Consider the following 13,933-nt stretch of genomic DNA (forward strand, 5'->3'; position numbering starts at 1 on the left):
AGGCTTCAACCTGTCTGTTAAGAGCGATTCCGGGACAAGAAATAGCGCTCCTAGATGTTAAAAGCTAACCTCGTTGTGGAATCCATGCAAAATCAAGTTCGGTATTTATATTTATTGAATATTTGTTATGTTTTAGTCAAAAATAACAAACCAAGTGTTTCCGCATACAGTGTTCAGCTGCACACTCAATTGACTGATTTCCTTATATGAACTGTAACTCAGTAAATTCTTTGAAATTGTTGCATGTTGCGTTTACTTTTTTTGTTCAGTGTAATTGCACACTCTTCCATGGAAATATCATGTGGATACCTGTCAGAAATGTCACGGCATAAATACCTCAAACATGACACTCATTAATTCAAACAGTAGCTCAGAATAACTTCAATCAAAATTACTGCCTTCAAGTTTTCTCCCCCAGCCCCCCTTCCCGCAGCCTCTGCTGTTTGTAAAAATAAGCATTTGCCAAAAATGGAGGGAGTGCATAGTGAGGTTGGAAGGGTTCAGGCAGCTCTGCCGCACTCTCTCCATATTCATATTCCTCCAGCAGCTGTGTTATCACTTAAAAGTCTTTCTAATTACAACAACGGGACAAAACTCCTTTGGATTCAGTCCAGACCTGCTAAATGATAAAATAAGCATTCATTCTCTCACTACCTGTTTTTCTCCCTCTTAATCTCCACAAAGCACCTTGGAGACCGCTCACCCAAATACATACCAATGAAGGCGGAAGTGCCATTCGGAGATGCAGGTGTCACATTTGATAATAAACTTCTGGTTGAGATATGCCTGGGCTAATGAGGCACGGGGCTAGCCTGTCAGGGTTGGAACCATTGACAGCGGGGATTGTTTGGGGGCCGATAACGTTCTGCGTTGCGCCAACATTCCAAATTCCATCATTAATAAACAGAGCTGCCTGGGTCTCTATCATAGGGAGCGTCTGGATCCGTGTGTTAAGTGAGAGACATTGCTTTCCATTACAGAATGCTTGGGGGATTCAGGGTGTGAGGACTAGAGGAGGATAATGGGGTGGATAATCTGCTCATATTTATTTAGCTGTTTGTGAGGGTTTTATACTGATTCCATACGTCAGTGGTAAATTAATCAGAAGAACAGAAGAAAGCTACAGTTGAAGTCGGAAGTTTACATACACTTAGGTTGGAGTCATTAAAACTCGTTTTTCAACCACTCCACAAATTTCTTGTTAACAAACTATAGTTTTGGCAAGTCGGTTAGAACATCTACTTTGTGCATGACACAAGTCATTTTTCCAACAATTGTTTACAGACAGATTATTTCACTTATAATTCACTGTATCACAATTCCAGTGGGTCAGAAGTTTACATACACTAAATTCACTGTGCCTTTAAACAGCTTGGAAAATTCCAGAAAATGATGTCATGGCTTTTGAAGCTTCTGATAGGCTAATTGACATAATTTGAGTCAACCTGTGGATGTATCTGTGGATGTATTTCAAGGCCTACCTTCAAACTCCGTGCCTCTTTGCTTGACATCATGGGAAAATCAAAAGAAATCAGCCAAGACCTCAGAAAAAAATTGTAGACCTCCACAAGTCTGGTTCATCCTTGGGAGCAATTTCCAAACGCCTGAAGGTACCACGTTCATCTGTACAAATAATAGTATGCAAGTATAAACACCATGGGACCACGCAGCCATCATACCGCTCAGGAAGGAGACGCGTTCTGTCTCCTAGAGATAACGTACTTTGGTGCGAAAAGTGCAAATCAATCCCAGAACAACAGCAAAGGACCTTGTGAAGATGCTGGAGGAAACAGGTACAAAAGTATCTATATCCACAGTAAAACAAATCCTATATCGACATAACCTGAAAGGCCGCTCAGCAAGGAAGAAGCCACTGCTCCAAAACCGCCTTAAAAAAGCCAGACTACGGTTTGCAACTGCACATGGGGACAAAGATCATACTTTTTGGAGAAATGTACTCTGGTCTGATGAAACAAAAATAGAAGTGTTTGGGCATAATGACCATCGTTATGTTTGGAGGAAAAAGGGGGTAGCTTGCAAGCCGAAGAACACCATCCCAACCGTGAAGCACGGGGGTGGCAGCATCATGCTGTGGGGGTGCTTTGCTGCAGGAGGGACTGGTGCACTTCACAAAATAGATGGCATGATGAGGAAGGAAAATTATGTGAATATATTGAAGCAACATCTCAAGACATCAGTCAGGAAGTTAAAGCTTGGTCGCAAATGGGTCTTCCAAATGGACAATAACCCCAAGCATACTTCCAAAGTTGTGGCAAAATGGCTTAAGGACAACAAAGTCAAGGCAAGGAGGCCTACAAACCTGACTCAGTTACACCAGTTCTGTTTGGAGGAAGCTTGTGGAAGGCTACCCAAAACGTTTGACCCAAGTTTAACAATTTAAAGGCAATGCTACCAAATACAAATTGATGAAAATAAATAAAAGCTGAAATAAATTATTCTCTCTACTATTATTCTGACATTTCACATTCTTAAAATAAAGTGGTGATCCTAACTGACCTAAGACAGGGAATTTTTACTAGGATTAAATGTCAGGAATTGTGAAAAACTGAGTTTAAATGTATTTGGCTAAGGTGTAAACTTCCGACTTCAACTGTATGTATTGTTATTTATTTAGCTCGTTTTGAAATTAAAAGCAGGAATTTAGAACCTTTCAGTGGAGTGTTTTGACCAACTTTTAAAAGACCATCCAAAGGTCAACAAGAATAGGTCATTTTTCTGTCATTATTTGATACTCTCTATCAATATCTATTCTACCCCTATTGGACTGATATGTGGATCTGGTGAATATGTTTCTCTGTTCACATTGTTTTTAGGTTTTCCTTAATAATTTATCCTCTTAGATGTAAGGTGCCCTTTTTAGGGGACCTGTGTGGTTCTGGTACCGGTTCCGACCAACATTTTAGCTTATAAATTGATCTTTGGATACCGTAGATCGAAATGGCTTGCATTGAGCGACAGCCCTGGTTCCCACAGACACATTAATATGTTTTCTGAAATCTGAAACCACTTGAAGCTGGGATGTCCCTCCTACCATTTCATTCGCTCTTCCGACTGTCTATCAACTCCTGGCTGTACCCTACATCGCAGCCACAGACAAAGCACAGATTTCATCATGGTAGCACATTCAGAGATCGATTTATAGCCATTCATCTAAAATAATTGATATCGATTTTAAACAAAACACACTTCCTGTTTGTCATAGATGGACAAGTTTAATATAAGATGAACAGGCTTAGGAAGCCAAGCTAGAGCTCTGTAAAAAGTTCACAATGATGGTGGCTGACCTTTTGATCAAGAGAGACCTTTAGAAAATATGCACATTTTCTCTAAATATACAAACATGTATTTTACAGTTATAAGGAAAGTGAAATCTTATAGTTAATAGTTTTATAATTTGATTATGCTGTATTTAGAAAGCACATACTGTAAGTCATTTCAAGTCTGATTCATAGTTTTGTTGAATAGGAAATAAATCATATAAAATATAATATTTTCATATTTCTACCATATTTGTACTGTGTACTTGAGCTTGTGTCTTCAAAAGTGACTACACCTCAGAGCAATTTATAACTATTTTTACCAGAAAGGTGAGATTTGAACCTTTCTTTGGGTATGCAGCATTACTATACTGGAAAATTATATAAACGCAACATGCAACAATTTCAAAGCTTTTACTGAGTTACAGTTCATAGAAGGAAATCAGTCAATTGAAATAAATTAATTAGGCCCTAATCTATGCATTTCATAAGACTAGGCAGGGGCACAGCCACTTGGGAGCCAGGTCCAACAAAACTGACAAACTAATCAGCCTATACTCCGGGGTTTTATGTTTTATGTTTACTGTTCCGATTTATTATTCTGTGCATTCTGTTTGTATATTGTCTATTGCTGGCAGCACCTTCTCACTAAGTCAAATTCCGGGTATGTGTAAATGTACTTGGCGAATAAAGGTGATTCTGATCATTCAACAAAACTTGATAAAAGTTGTAATCGTCCAACTCTGCAAGGGGGTCATTGCTTGCAGCAGCCATTCTACACATGGCTTCTACACATGGTTCTCTGAAAGCAATCATGAGAGAAGCTCAGGGTCACTGGAAAATAACCATACATAACTTTTGATCTACAGAACACATTTGGAAGCTGTTTTCACAGTCCTAAATGTTAAATTAGAAGGAAGTGGACATTTGTTGGCTCTGGGTCTTTGGAAGAAGACAAGAGTTAGTTGGAGACTAGGAGAGGACTGTCTGTCTGACTGTCACTTTGCAGGAGCTTAGCTCATCTAGACAGTAAAGCAGACTGACAGCAACTGGTTACCCACACCAGTAACTGTCCGTCAAGAAACTCCCTCAACTCCCTCAACTCGCTCTTCCAACAAAAAAGGAGAAAATTGGACACAGGTTGAATTTTGGGGCATATGCGTCAAGACCCTCAAAACTCACTGCACCCCCACCCCCCTGCCCCGCCCATCTGTAGGACAGAATATAAATATGAATATGAAATGTGCATATATGTCTCTCACCTTGCCACCTTTATGCTCAGGTGCGTTGCCCCTAAACAAGCGTCCTGGCCCTGGGATTGTAACGGATGTTCAGTTGCTTCCGCCGTCTGTTTGTTCTAGTACTCTGGCCTCGCGATCAATGAGGACACAGGTGCGGGGCGCAGATGGCAGCGTGCTGATACCAGGGGGGTGCAGGTTGGCTGGAGGGGGAGTGGAGGGGGGGAGTGGAGGGGGGTTCAGAGACCGAGCCACAATGACAGAATGGCTACCCCCCACCCTCCCACCTCCTGGAAACCATGCAGTCCCATCTTCACTAATGGAGGTTGTTGTTGTTATGTTCTCAGTACAAACTTTTGATTTATGGTTCAAGCAAAGGGAAACTGCACTCTGAAGCATAGTTTTAGTGTTCTGAGTTCCAATTTAATAGATCCTTGGACATAATTAGGTCTCCTCGGGAGCTAATCATAACAAAGTAGCAAAGGTAGTCTATTACCACTGTAGTGTCCATTTAACACTGGTTTTAATAGTCCAATACTATGTAAAAAGTGACTCATGTTAAAGCTTAACTGTCAAAGGTGTGGAATGTTAGGCTACTCCCCTCTGTATGCTATGGTATGTCTAATGCCATGTGAATCTCTGTGTAATCTGGATTCACAAACTGAGGATGCAATTGATTATGGTATATGAGCAAGAAAATTATGAATTAGAGACAAATCAGATACTAATAAGGTTTCGAGATACTCTTAATTCTCATCTCATTGCTGAACACTTGTTTATGACGAAGTACAGTGTGGTAACAGTGATCCATGGAGAGAACGCCATCTTGTGGAGAAGAGGTGTCACCTCTTGATCAACTGCTACAATCATTGCAGATAGTGGATGTTTTTCTGCACTGCACTCTCAGAAGGGTGTTTGATTTATACAGCCCAGTTCAAGTTGAGAAATTTAATTACAGCTAAAGTGCCACTGCCATCCTGCTCACAGATCTGAGATCACATACAAAGAAAAGAGCCCATTAGTTGAGTACACAGCAAAATCTCCAGTGTTAAATCAACACTGAGAGTGTTAAATTGAACACTGGTCCAGTGTCTATACGGGTCCACCCTTTTCAGTGTTAAATTAACACACTGCTTAGCGTAAAGCCTTATTTGCATATTTCCCAGAGAGACAAACAGTAACCTAACTACTAGGATTCTTTTATGTTTTCCCCACGCCTATTTTCCAATCAAATGTATGAATTAAGTTTTAATGTTTTCCAATATATTTTGCATAATCATTGTGATTAATGGTAATATTTATGATCTCTTGCTTTTTATGACTAAACAGGCATCTGTAAAAATGCATTTGGTTGGTTTAGGCTAGCTAGTTAGCGGTGCACGCTAGTAGCGTTCAAGTGGTGAAGTCACCTCTTTTAAGACCATAAAGTAGTATTCCCTTGCTCCGTGTTGGTGAAGGTTGTCGATGTGTTCAGAGGGTCCCGGGTTTGAGCCCAGGATGGGGCAAGGAGAGGGGGAAGCAACACTGTTACATTGGTGCCGTGACCTGAATCACTCAGTTGGGCTCTGTCCGACTGCTGGGGTTGCTGCGGAGAAGGAGGAGGTCAAAGGGGGGTGAGTGTTGCCGATGTGAAATGGCTAGCTAGTTAGCGGTGTGGGCTAGTCACATCAAATCAAATTTTATTTGACACATGCGCCGAATACAACAGGTATTACAGTGAAATGCTTTTTTGTATTTTTCTGGATTTTTTTGTTGTTATTCTGTCTCTCACTGTATACTGATAATTTATTTTGTCAGTGGGCAAACATACAACATCAGCAGGGGATAAAATACTTTTTTCCCTCACTGTAGGCTGTCTCATCGTTGTCGGTGATCAGGCCTACCGCTGTTGTGTCGTCAGCAAACTTAATGATGGTGTTGGAGTTGTGCCTGGCCATTGGTGAACATGGAGTACAGGAGGGGACTGAGCACGCACCCCTGAGGGGCCCCCGTGTTGAGGATCAGCGTGGCAGATGTGTTGTTACCTACCCTTACCACCTGGGGGCGGCCCGTCAGGAAGTCCAGGATCCAGTTGCAGAGGGAGGTGCTTAGTCCCAGGATCCTTAGCTTAGTGATGGGCACTATGGTGTTGAACGCTGAGCTGTAGTCAATGAACAGCATTCTCACGTAGGTGTTCCTCTTGTCCAGGTGGAAAGGGCAGTGTGGAGTGCAATAGAGATTGCATCATCTGTGGATCTGTTGGGGCGGTATGCAAATCGTGGGTCTAGGGTTTCTGGGATAATGGTGTTGATGTGAGCCATGACCAGCCTTTCAAAGCCCTTCATGGCTACAGAGGTGAGTGCTACGGGGCGGTAGTCATTTAGGCAGGTTATCTTAGTGTCCTTGGGCACAGGGACTATGCTGGTCTGCTTGAAACATGTTGGTATTACAGACCCAGTCAGGGACATGTTGAAAATGTCAGTGAAGACACTTGCCTGTTGGTCAGCACATGCTCGGAGTACACTTCCTGGTAATCCGTCTGGCCCTGCGGCCTTGTGAATGTTGACCTGCTTAAAAGTCTTATTCACATCTGCTATGGAGAGCGTGATCACATAGTCATCCGGAACAGCTGATGCTCTCATGCATGCTTCAGTGTTGCTTGCCTCGAAGCGAGCATAGAAGTGATTTAGCTCGTCTGGTAGGCTTGTGTCACTGGGCAGCTCGCGGCTGTGCTTCCTTTTGTAGTCTGTAATAGTTTTCAAGCCCCGTCACATCCGACGAGTGTCAGAGCCGGTGTAGTACGGGTTAGAGTCCCGCTCCTTGAAAGCGGCAGCTCTACCCTTTAGCTCAGTGTGGATGTTGCCTGTAATCCATGGCTTCTGGTTGGAGTATGTACGTACGGTCACTGTGGGGACGATGTCATCGATGCACTTATTGATGAAGCCAGTGACTGATGTGGTGTACTCCTCAATGCTATCTAAAGAATCCCGGAACATATTCCAGTCTGTGCTAGCAAAACAGTCCTGTAGCTTAGCATCTGGATCATCTGACCACTTTTTTATTAACCGAGTCACTGGTGCTTCCTGCTTTAGTTTTTGCTTATTAGCAGGAATCAGGAGGATAGAGTTATGGTCAGATTTGCCAAATGAAGGGCGAGGGAGAGCTTTGTATGCATCTCTGTGTGTGGAGTAAAGGTGGTCTAGAGTTTTTTTTCCTCTGGTTGCACATTTAACATGCTGGTAGAAATTAGGTAGAACGGATTTAAGTTTCCCTGCATTAAAGTCCCCGGCCACTAGGAGCGCTGCCTCTGGATGAGCGTTTTCCTGTTTACTTATGGCCTTATATAGCTCATTGAGTGCAATCTTAATGCCAGCATCGGTTTGTGGTGGTAGATAGACAGCTACGAAAAATATAGATGAAAAGTCTCTTGGTAAATAGTGTGGTCTACAGCTTATCATGAGATACTCTACCTCAGGCGAGCAAAACCTCGAGACTTCCTTAGTATTAGATTTTGTGCACCAGCTGTTGTTTACAAATATACACAGACCGCCACCCCTTGTCTTACCGGAGTCAGCCGTTCTATCCTGCCGATGTAGTGTATATCCCGTCAGCTGTATGTTGTCCATGTTGTCGTTCAGCCACAACTCGGTGAAACATAAGATATTACAGTTTTTAATGTCCCGTTGGTAGGATAAGCGTAATCTTAGGTCGTCCAATTTGTTCTCAAATGATTGAACATTGGCTAATAGGATTGATGGAAGAGGCAGTTTACTCGCTCGCTGTCGGATCCTTACAATGCATCCCGACATATATCCACGATATCTCTGTCTCTTTCTCATGCGAATGACGGGGATTTTGGCCTTGTCGGGTGTCTGTAGGATATCCTTCGCGTCCGGCTCGTTGAAGAAAAAATCTTTGTCCAATACGAGGTGAGTAATCGCTGTCCTGATATCCAGAAGCTCTTTTTGGTCATAAGAGACGGTGGCAGAAACATTATGTACAGAATAAATTACAAATAACGCGAAAAAACACACATAATAGTAAAATTGGTTAGAGGGCTGTAAAACGGCAGCCATCTTCTCCAGCGCCACTTCAAGAAGTAGCGTTAAATCAGTGACATCACCGGCTCTACGACCTTGAAGTAGTTGTTTCCCTTGCTCCACAAGGGCTGTGGGTTTTGTGGAGTGATAGGTATCGATGCTTCGTGGTTGACAGTATCGATGCATTCGTGGTTGACAGTATCGATGTATTCAGAGGGTCCCTGGTTCGAGCCCAGAATGGGGCAAGGAGAGGGACGAAGTTGAGAAAATTAGTGGCCACTAGTAATAAGTTAAATACCATTGGCATAGCTCTATGATCAGAGAAAAGTAACTTTTATTTAACTGTAGCATCTGATTCAGGGTTCAATTCCAACCTAATTAATTGTGAACTTTGAATAGCCTTTCTGCTGTGTGTGTGTGTGTGTGTGTGTGTGTGTGTGTGTGTGTGTGTGTGTGCGTGTGCGTGTGCGTGTGAGTGTGTGTGGACAGATGGCATAGTACCACAGCTGACGCGCTTGACTGCACATTTTGTAGCAGACTATTAAAGACTTTTGCTGTTTACACAAAAACAACATTTTGATTCCCTCCTCCTCAGGCCAATTTCATCCTTTATAAACCTTTATTGCTGCTGTTGCTTCTTTGCTTTGAGAAGTGATTGGCACAATTTTATTTGAATTCTTACATGGTACTATAAACAGTATATTTCAAAATGTAGTACCTTGCTAAGAAATCACCTGCAATTATAATTAGAAGGTTATGTGAATACATCACATTACATGTAATGGGTGAACGTGTACACGTAATGTTGAAATAGCAATTGTCAGAGCCTTATATTCTCAACATAAGGCTCTGGCTTCAGCTGAAATCAATCATACTAGCTCCATTCACATGCGTATGATTGTTTTGTGTGTTTGCCGTGCACATCTCCAAATGGAAAGGTACTAGAATCCAGCAGAAGCATTGTCCAGCTGGTCTGTCAGTACCCTGTCTCTTTCTTCTAGTGTTTAGCTCCAGAGTATCATGGTTGGCTCGTTATCTCGGCAGCCAGACTTTTGTAAATAGTCATATTAAAAGACGGAGAGGCTGTCATTGGGAGAGAGATAAATGTTATCATGGCTCCAAAGCCCTCCTTTCTTGTTCTTCTGCCTAATTAGTTTGTTCTCTGGACTCCTGTGGAATGTTCTATGCCAAGGCTTCTAGAATTTCATTATCCAGGACTTTCATATGAAAAGTGTTCGTTCTAGGATGTATATTGAATGCGGTGAAGTGGACTACATGGGTTTTACTCATGTTTGACTTGCACAGAGAGAATTCATTTAATTCATTTTCAATCTAGTGTATCTGAATATGACCTATAAATCATGTAGTCTAAGCCCTAAGCAATTGTACAGTGTGCTAACTGAAGCAGAGAGCATACCATATACTTTATGATACATCATACACAACATTGCTGTATTGTTGCAGGCATAGTGTGTTTTTTCTACAATACACATTTTAACTGATATTCAGACAGTATCCGTACACAGTGTCTACCTGATTACTACAAAGAAGAACACATATTTAGAATTGAAGTGCTGAATTCCACCATGTTTTTTTTTTCACAGGTGGACAACTTTGGTGCACTACAACCAAACCTATCATGGAAGGAGAGGAGCTAGCTGCGTTTGCTGTGGTCAGCCATGCAGGTCTCGCTGAGGGAATGTACCCGGCCAGATTGCTGGACTCCATCCAACTATTGCCCCAACAGGCCAACATGGCATCCATACTTCCCAACGCTATAGTCAATAGTAAGTACAACTTAAAGCCTAGGAGACTATGAAATGTGTGTGTATAAAATAAAATAAAATCAACAACAACAAAAATATTTGTAACATGCTAGGTAAACAACAGGTGTAGACTAACAGTGAAATGCTTACGGGCCCTTCCCAACAATGCAGAGAGAAATAAAATATATATACCAGTACAGAGTCGATGTGCAGGGGTACGAGGTAATTGAGGTAGGTATGTACATATAACTAGGAATAAAGTGTTAGATAATATACAGTAGCAGCAGCGTATGTGATGAGACAAAAAAGTTAGTGCAAAAAGGGTCCATGCAGATAGTCTGGGTAGCTATATGGTAACTATTTAACAAACAATTTAGCAGTCTTATGGCTTGGGGCCTGTTCAGGGTCCTTTTGGTCCCAGACTTGATGCATCGGTTCCGATTGCCATGCGGTAGCAGAAAGAACAGTCTATGACTTGAGTGGTTGGAGTCTTTTACAATTTTAAGGGCCTTCCTCTGGCACCGCCTGGTATGGAGGTCCTGGATTGCAGTGAGCTCGGCCCCAGTGATGTTCTGGGCTGTACCCTCTGTAGCGCCTTGTGGTCAGATGCCAAGCAGTTGCCATACCAAGCAGTGATGCAGCCAGTCAATATGCTCTCAATAGTGCAGCTGTATAACTTTTTGAGGATCTGAGGGCCCATGCCAAATCTTTTCGGCTTCCTGAGGGGGAAGAGGCGTTGCTGTGCCCTCTTCACGTCTGTATTGGTGTGTGTTTGTGCGTGCGTGTGGGTATGCGTCCATCCATGCATAGTTGTTTGTGTGTGTAGGCGTGTGTGTGTGTATGCATGCATTCGTAGGTGTGTGTGTACGTAGGTTTGTGTATTTTTGTGTTTGTGCATGCGAATGACACGTCGTCTGAGGGCGACGTATGTTGTTTGTTGTTGAACGCTGAAAGCTGAATGAAAGCTGAACGAGAGACCACAGTGGATTGTTTTTGTAAAGGTGACAGTGTTTTTATATACTTTTATTTTATTTTGGATACTGCGGTTCTGTTGGGCTCAGTTGCTGTGAGCGCTGCTGTCAGTCCCGGGATCCTGCCAGATTCCGCATAGGGGGAGAGACACAGAAACCTGGCTAACCTAGCTGGCTCGGCGGCCTCAAATGGAGGTCGCTATTGAACTTTTCCAGCGCTGCAGGAGCTGTGTTTATTTTGCTTTGTTCCGGGACAATGTGGACCGCGCTGACTTTCAATGTAGCAACTGCTTGCTTGCAGAGGACTACAGGGGCGAAGTGGCTACTCTTAGCAAGGTAGCAAACCTACACAAGCTTACTGGGGAATCCACGCCCTCCTACTTTTTATTTTTCTTCCACCCCAGTAGCCGGACGCCGCTCTGGTGGAAGTGTCGCCGCCGTGTCGGCTCTCCACAGCCGACTGGCCGGCAGCAGGGATCCATCTCCCCCTTCCCCGGAGAACGGAGCTGTTCTCGGCCCAACCAACCAGCCATGGAGATACGTCACTCGCCGTGGAAATAGAAGAAAGCATCCTCTGGCAACGGGGTCTCCTTGGAGATCATGATTGGTTGGATGAATAATGCTTTTCCAGTGCTGAAAGCACTGTACATGGTCTCCTTGGAGATGTTAAGCCCGGACCTGACACAGATCAGAAACGGCTTTGCCACGCTGGATCCAGAGGTTCTGGCGCCTTCTTCCTTAGGGGCTTCCCATTTAAGATTGGATCCGGAGGTACCTGCAACTTCGTCCTCTGTTCTGTCTCCCTCTCCAGTGGCTTCTACCTCGGGTTCAGATCCTCAGAGTTCCCACCTTCATCAGACCGTGAGGCTGCTTGAGAGTCCGGCCCATTCAACATCACCAGCTGTCATCACCAGCTGTCAACTCTATTCCACATCAGGTAACTGATGCAAGCAATAGAATCAGATTTTAAAAAACTGGTAAAAATACACCTTATGGAACAACGGGGACTGTGAAAAGACACACACAAAGGTACAGACACATGCATACGCACACATTGTGATATTGTTGTATGGTGGTATTAAACATTTTGTATTATAGATATGTAGTGGTGTAATAATGTTATATGATGTACTTTTTTATCTTTTGTTTTATATATAATGTAAGTGCTTTAATATGTTTGGACCCCAGGAAGAGTAGCAGCAGTTGCTAATGGGGTTCCCTAATCAATACAAATACAAATGTGTGTGTGTGGGTGTTTGTGTATCATTGTGATGAGGTGTGTGTCAGGCGCAGGAGGTAAAACACTGAAATCAAGATGTCACGACTTCCGCCGAGGCTGCCCCCCCTCCTGGTTCGGGCAGACTTCGGCGTTCGTCGTCACCGGAGTACTAGCTACTGCCGATCCCATTCTCATCACTCCACTTGTCATGTCTTGTCAATCACACACACCTGGTGCTCATTCTCCTAATTAGTATGTGTATAAGTGTTCCCTCTGTTTCCCTTGTCTTTGTGATTGATTGTTTTGTTGTGAGAGCGTGTAGCTTGGTTGAGCTACATTTCACTGTGTATTTGCCAAGGTGGATGTTTTCCCTTGTACAGTTTCGTTTGACGCTTGGGGCATTTGATTTATGCAAACGGATTAAACTCTGGACCTTGGCTGCATACAAGTAAAGAGTAGCTCAACCGAGCTACTCACTCTCACAACGAACAATCACTCACAAAGGACAAGGGCAGAGGGAACACTTATACACAGACTAATGAGGGAATGAGTACCAGGTGTGTGTGATTGACAAGACAAGACAAAACAAGACAAATGGAGTGATGATAAATGGAGCGGTAGTGGCTAGTAAGCTGGTGACGACGAACGCCGAAACCTGCCCGAGCAAGGAGGAGGGGCAGCCTCGGCTGAATTTGTGACAGTACCCCCCCCCCCCCCTTGACGCGCAGCTCCAGCAGGGTGCCGACACCGGCCTCGGGGACAGCCAGGAGGACGCGGAGCAGGGCGAGTCGGATGGCGAAGATGGAAGTCCCTCAGCAGAGAGGGATCGAGGATATCCCTCACCGGGACTCAGCACCGTTCCTCCGGACCGTACCCTTCCCACTCCACGAGGTACTGAAGGCCCCCCACCCGGCTCTCAGGGTGGAACCCAGAGGTCAGGCTGACCGAGACTCCCAGACGTTCCATGAACGCCTTCCAGACTTTTGACGTGAACTGGGGACTTCGGTCAGACACTATATCCTCTGGTACCCCGTAGTGCCGGAAGACGTGTGCAGGAGGAAACATACACCCTCACGTCCTTAGCCAAGGTAGGCCACCAGTACTTTTCGGTCAGGCAGCGCACTGTACGACCGATACCTGGGTGACCAGAGGAGGGTGACGTGTGTGCCCAGTAGATCAGACGATCACAGATAAGCGCAGGCATGTACTGCAGCCCAGCTGGACACTGCGGTGGAGATGGATCTGTGTGTAATGCCTGCCCTATATCCGTGTCCATCGCCCATACTACTGGCGCCACAATGCAGGAGTCTGGCAGTATGGGGGTGTTGTCTCTGGGCCTCTCCTCTGTATCATACAGCCGGGACAGTGCGTCTGCCTTCACGTTCTTCATACCCGGGATGTATGACAGTGTGAAATCAAACCGGGTGAAGAATAAGGCCCGC

General features: G+C 44.0%; 1 protein-coding gene across 1 annotated transcript in view; it reads left to right on the top strand.

Annotated features, from left to right (window-relative positions):
* Positions 1-13,933, top strand: part of LOC311108661 (zinc finger protein ZFPM2-like) — a gene marked incomplete at both ends in the record, with an annotated part of 149,020 nt that overhangs the window by 91,081 nt on the left and 44,006 nt on the right. The window contains one exon of the mRNA XM_084151357.1: positions 10,140-10,322. Within this exon, the coding sequence (XP_084007483.1) occupies positions 10,140-10,322 (183 nt within the window). The remainder of the gene's footprint in view (positions 1-10,139; positions 10,323-13,933) is intronic.

Source organism: Coregonus lavaretus (genome assembly GCF_964263955.1).
Source record: "Coregonus lavaretus genome assembly, chromosome: 3".
In the NCBI taxonomy this organism is placed as follows: domain Eukaryota; kingdom Metazoa; phylum Chordata; class Actinopteri; order Salmoniformes; family Salmonidae; genus Coregonus; species Coregonus lavaretus.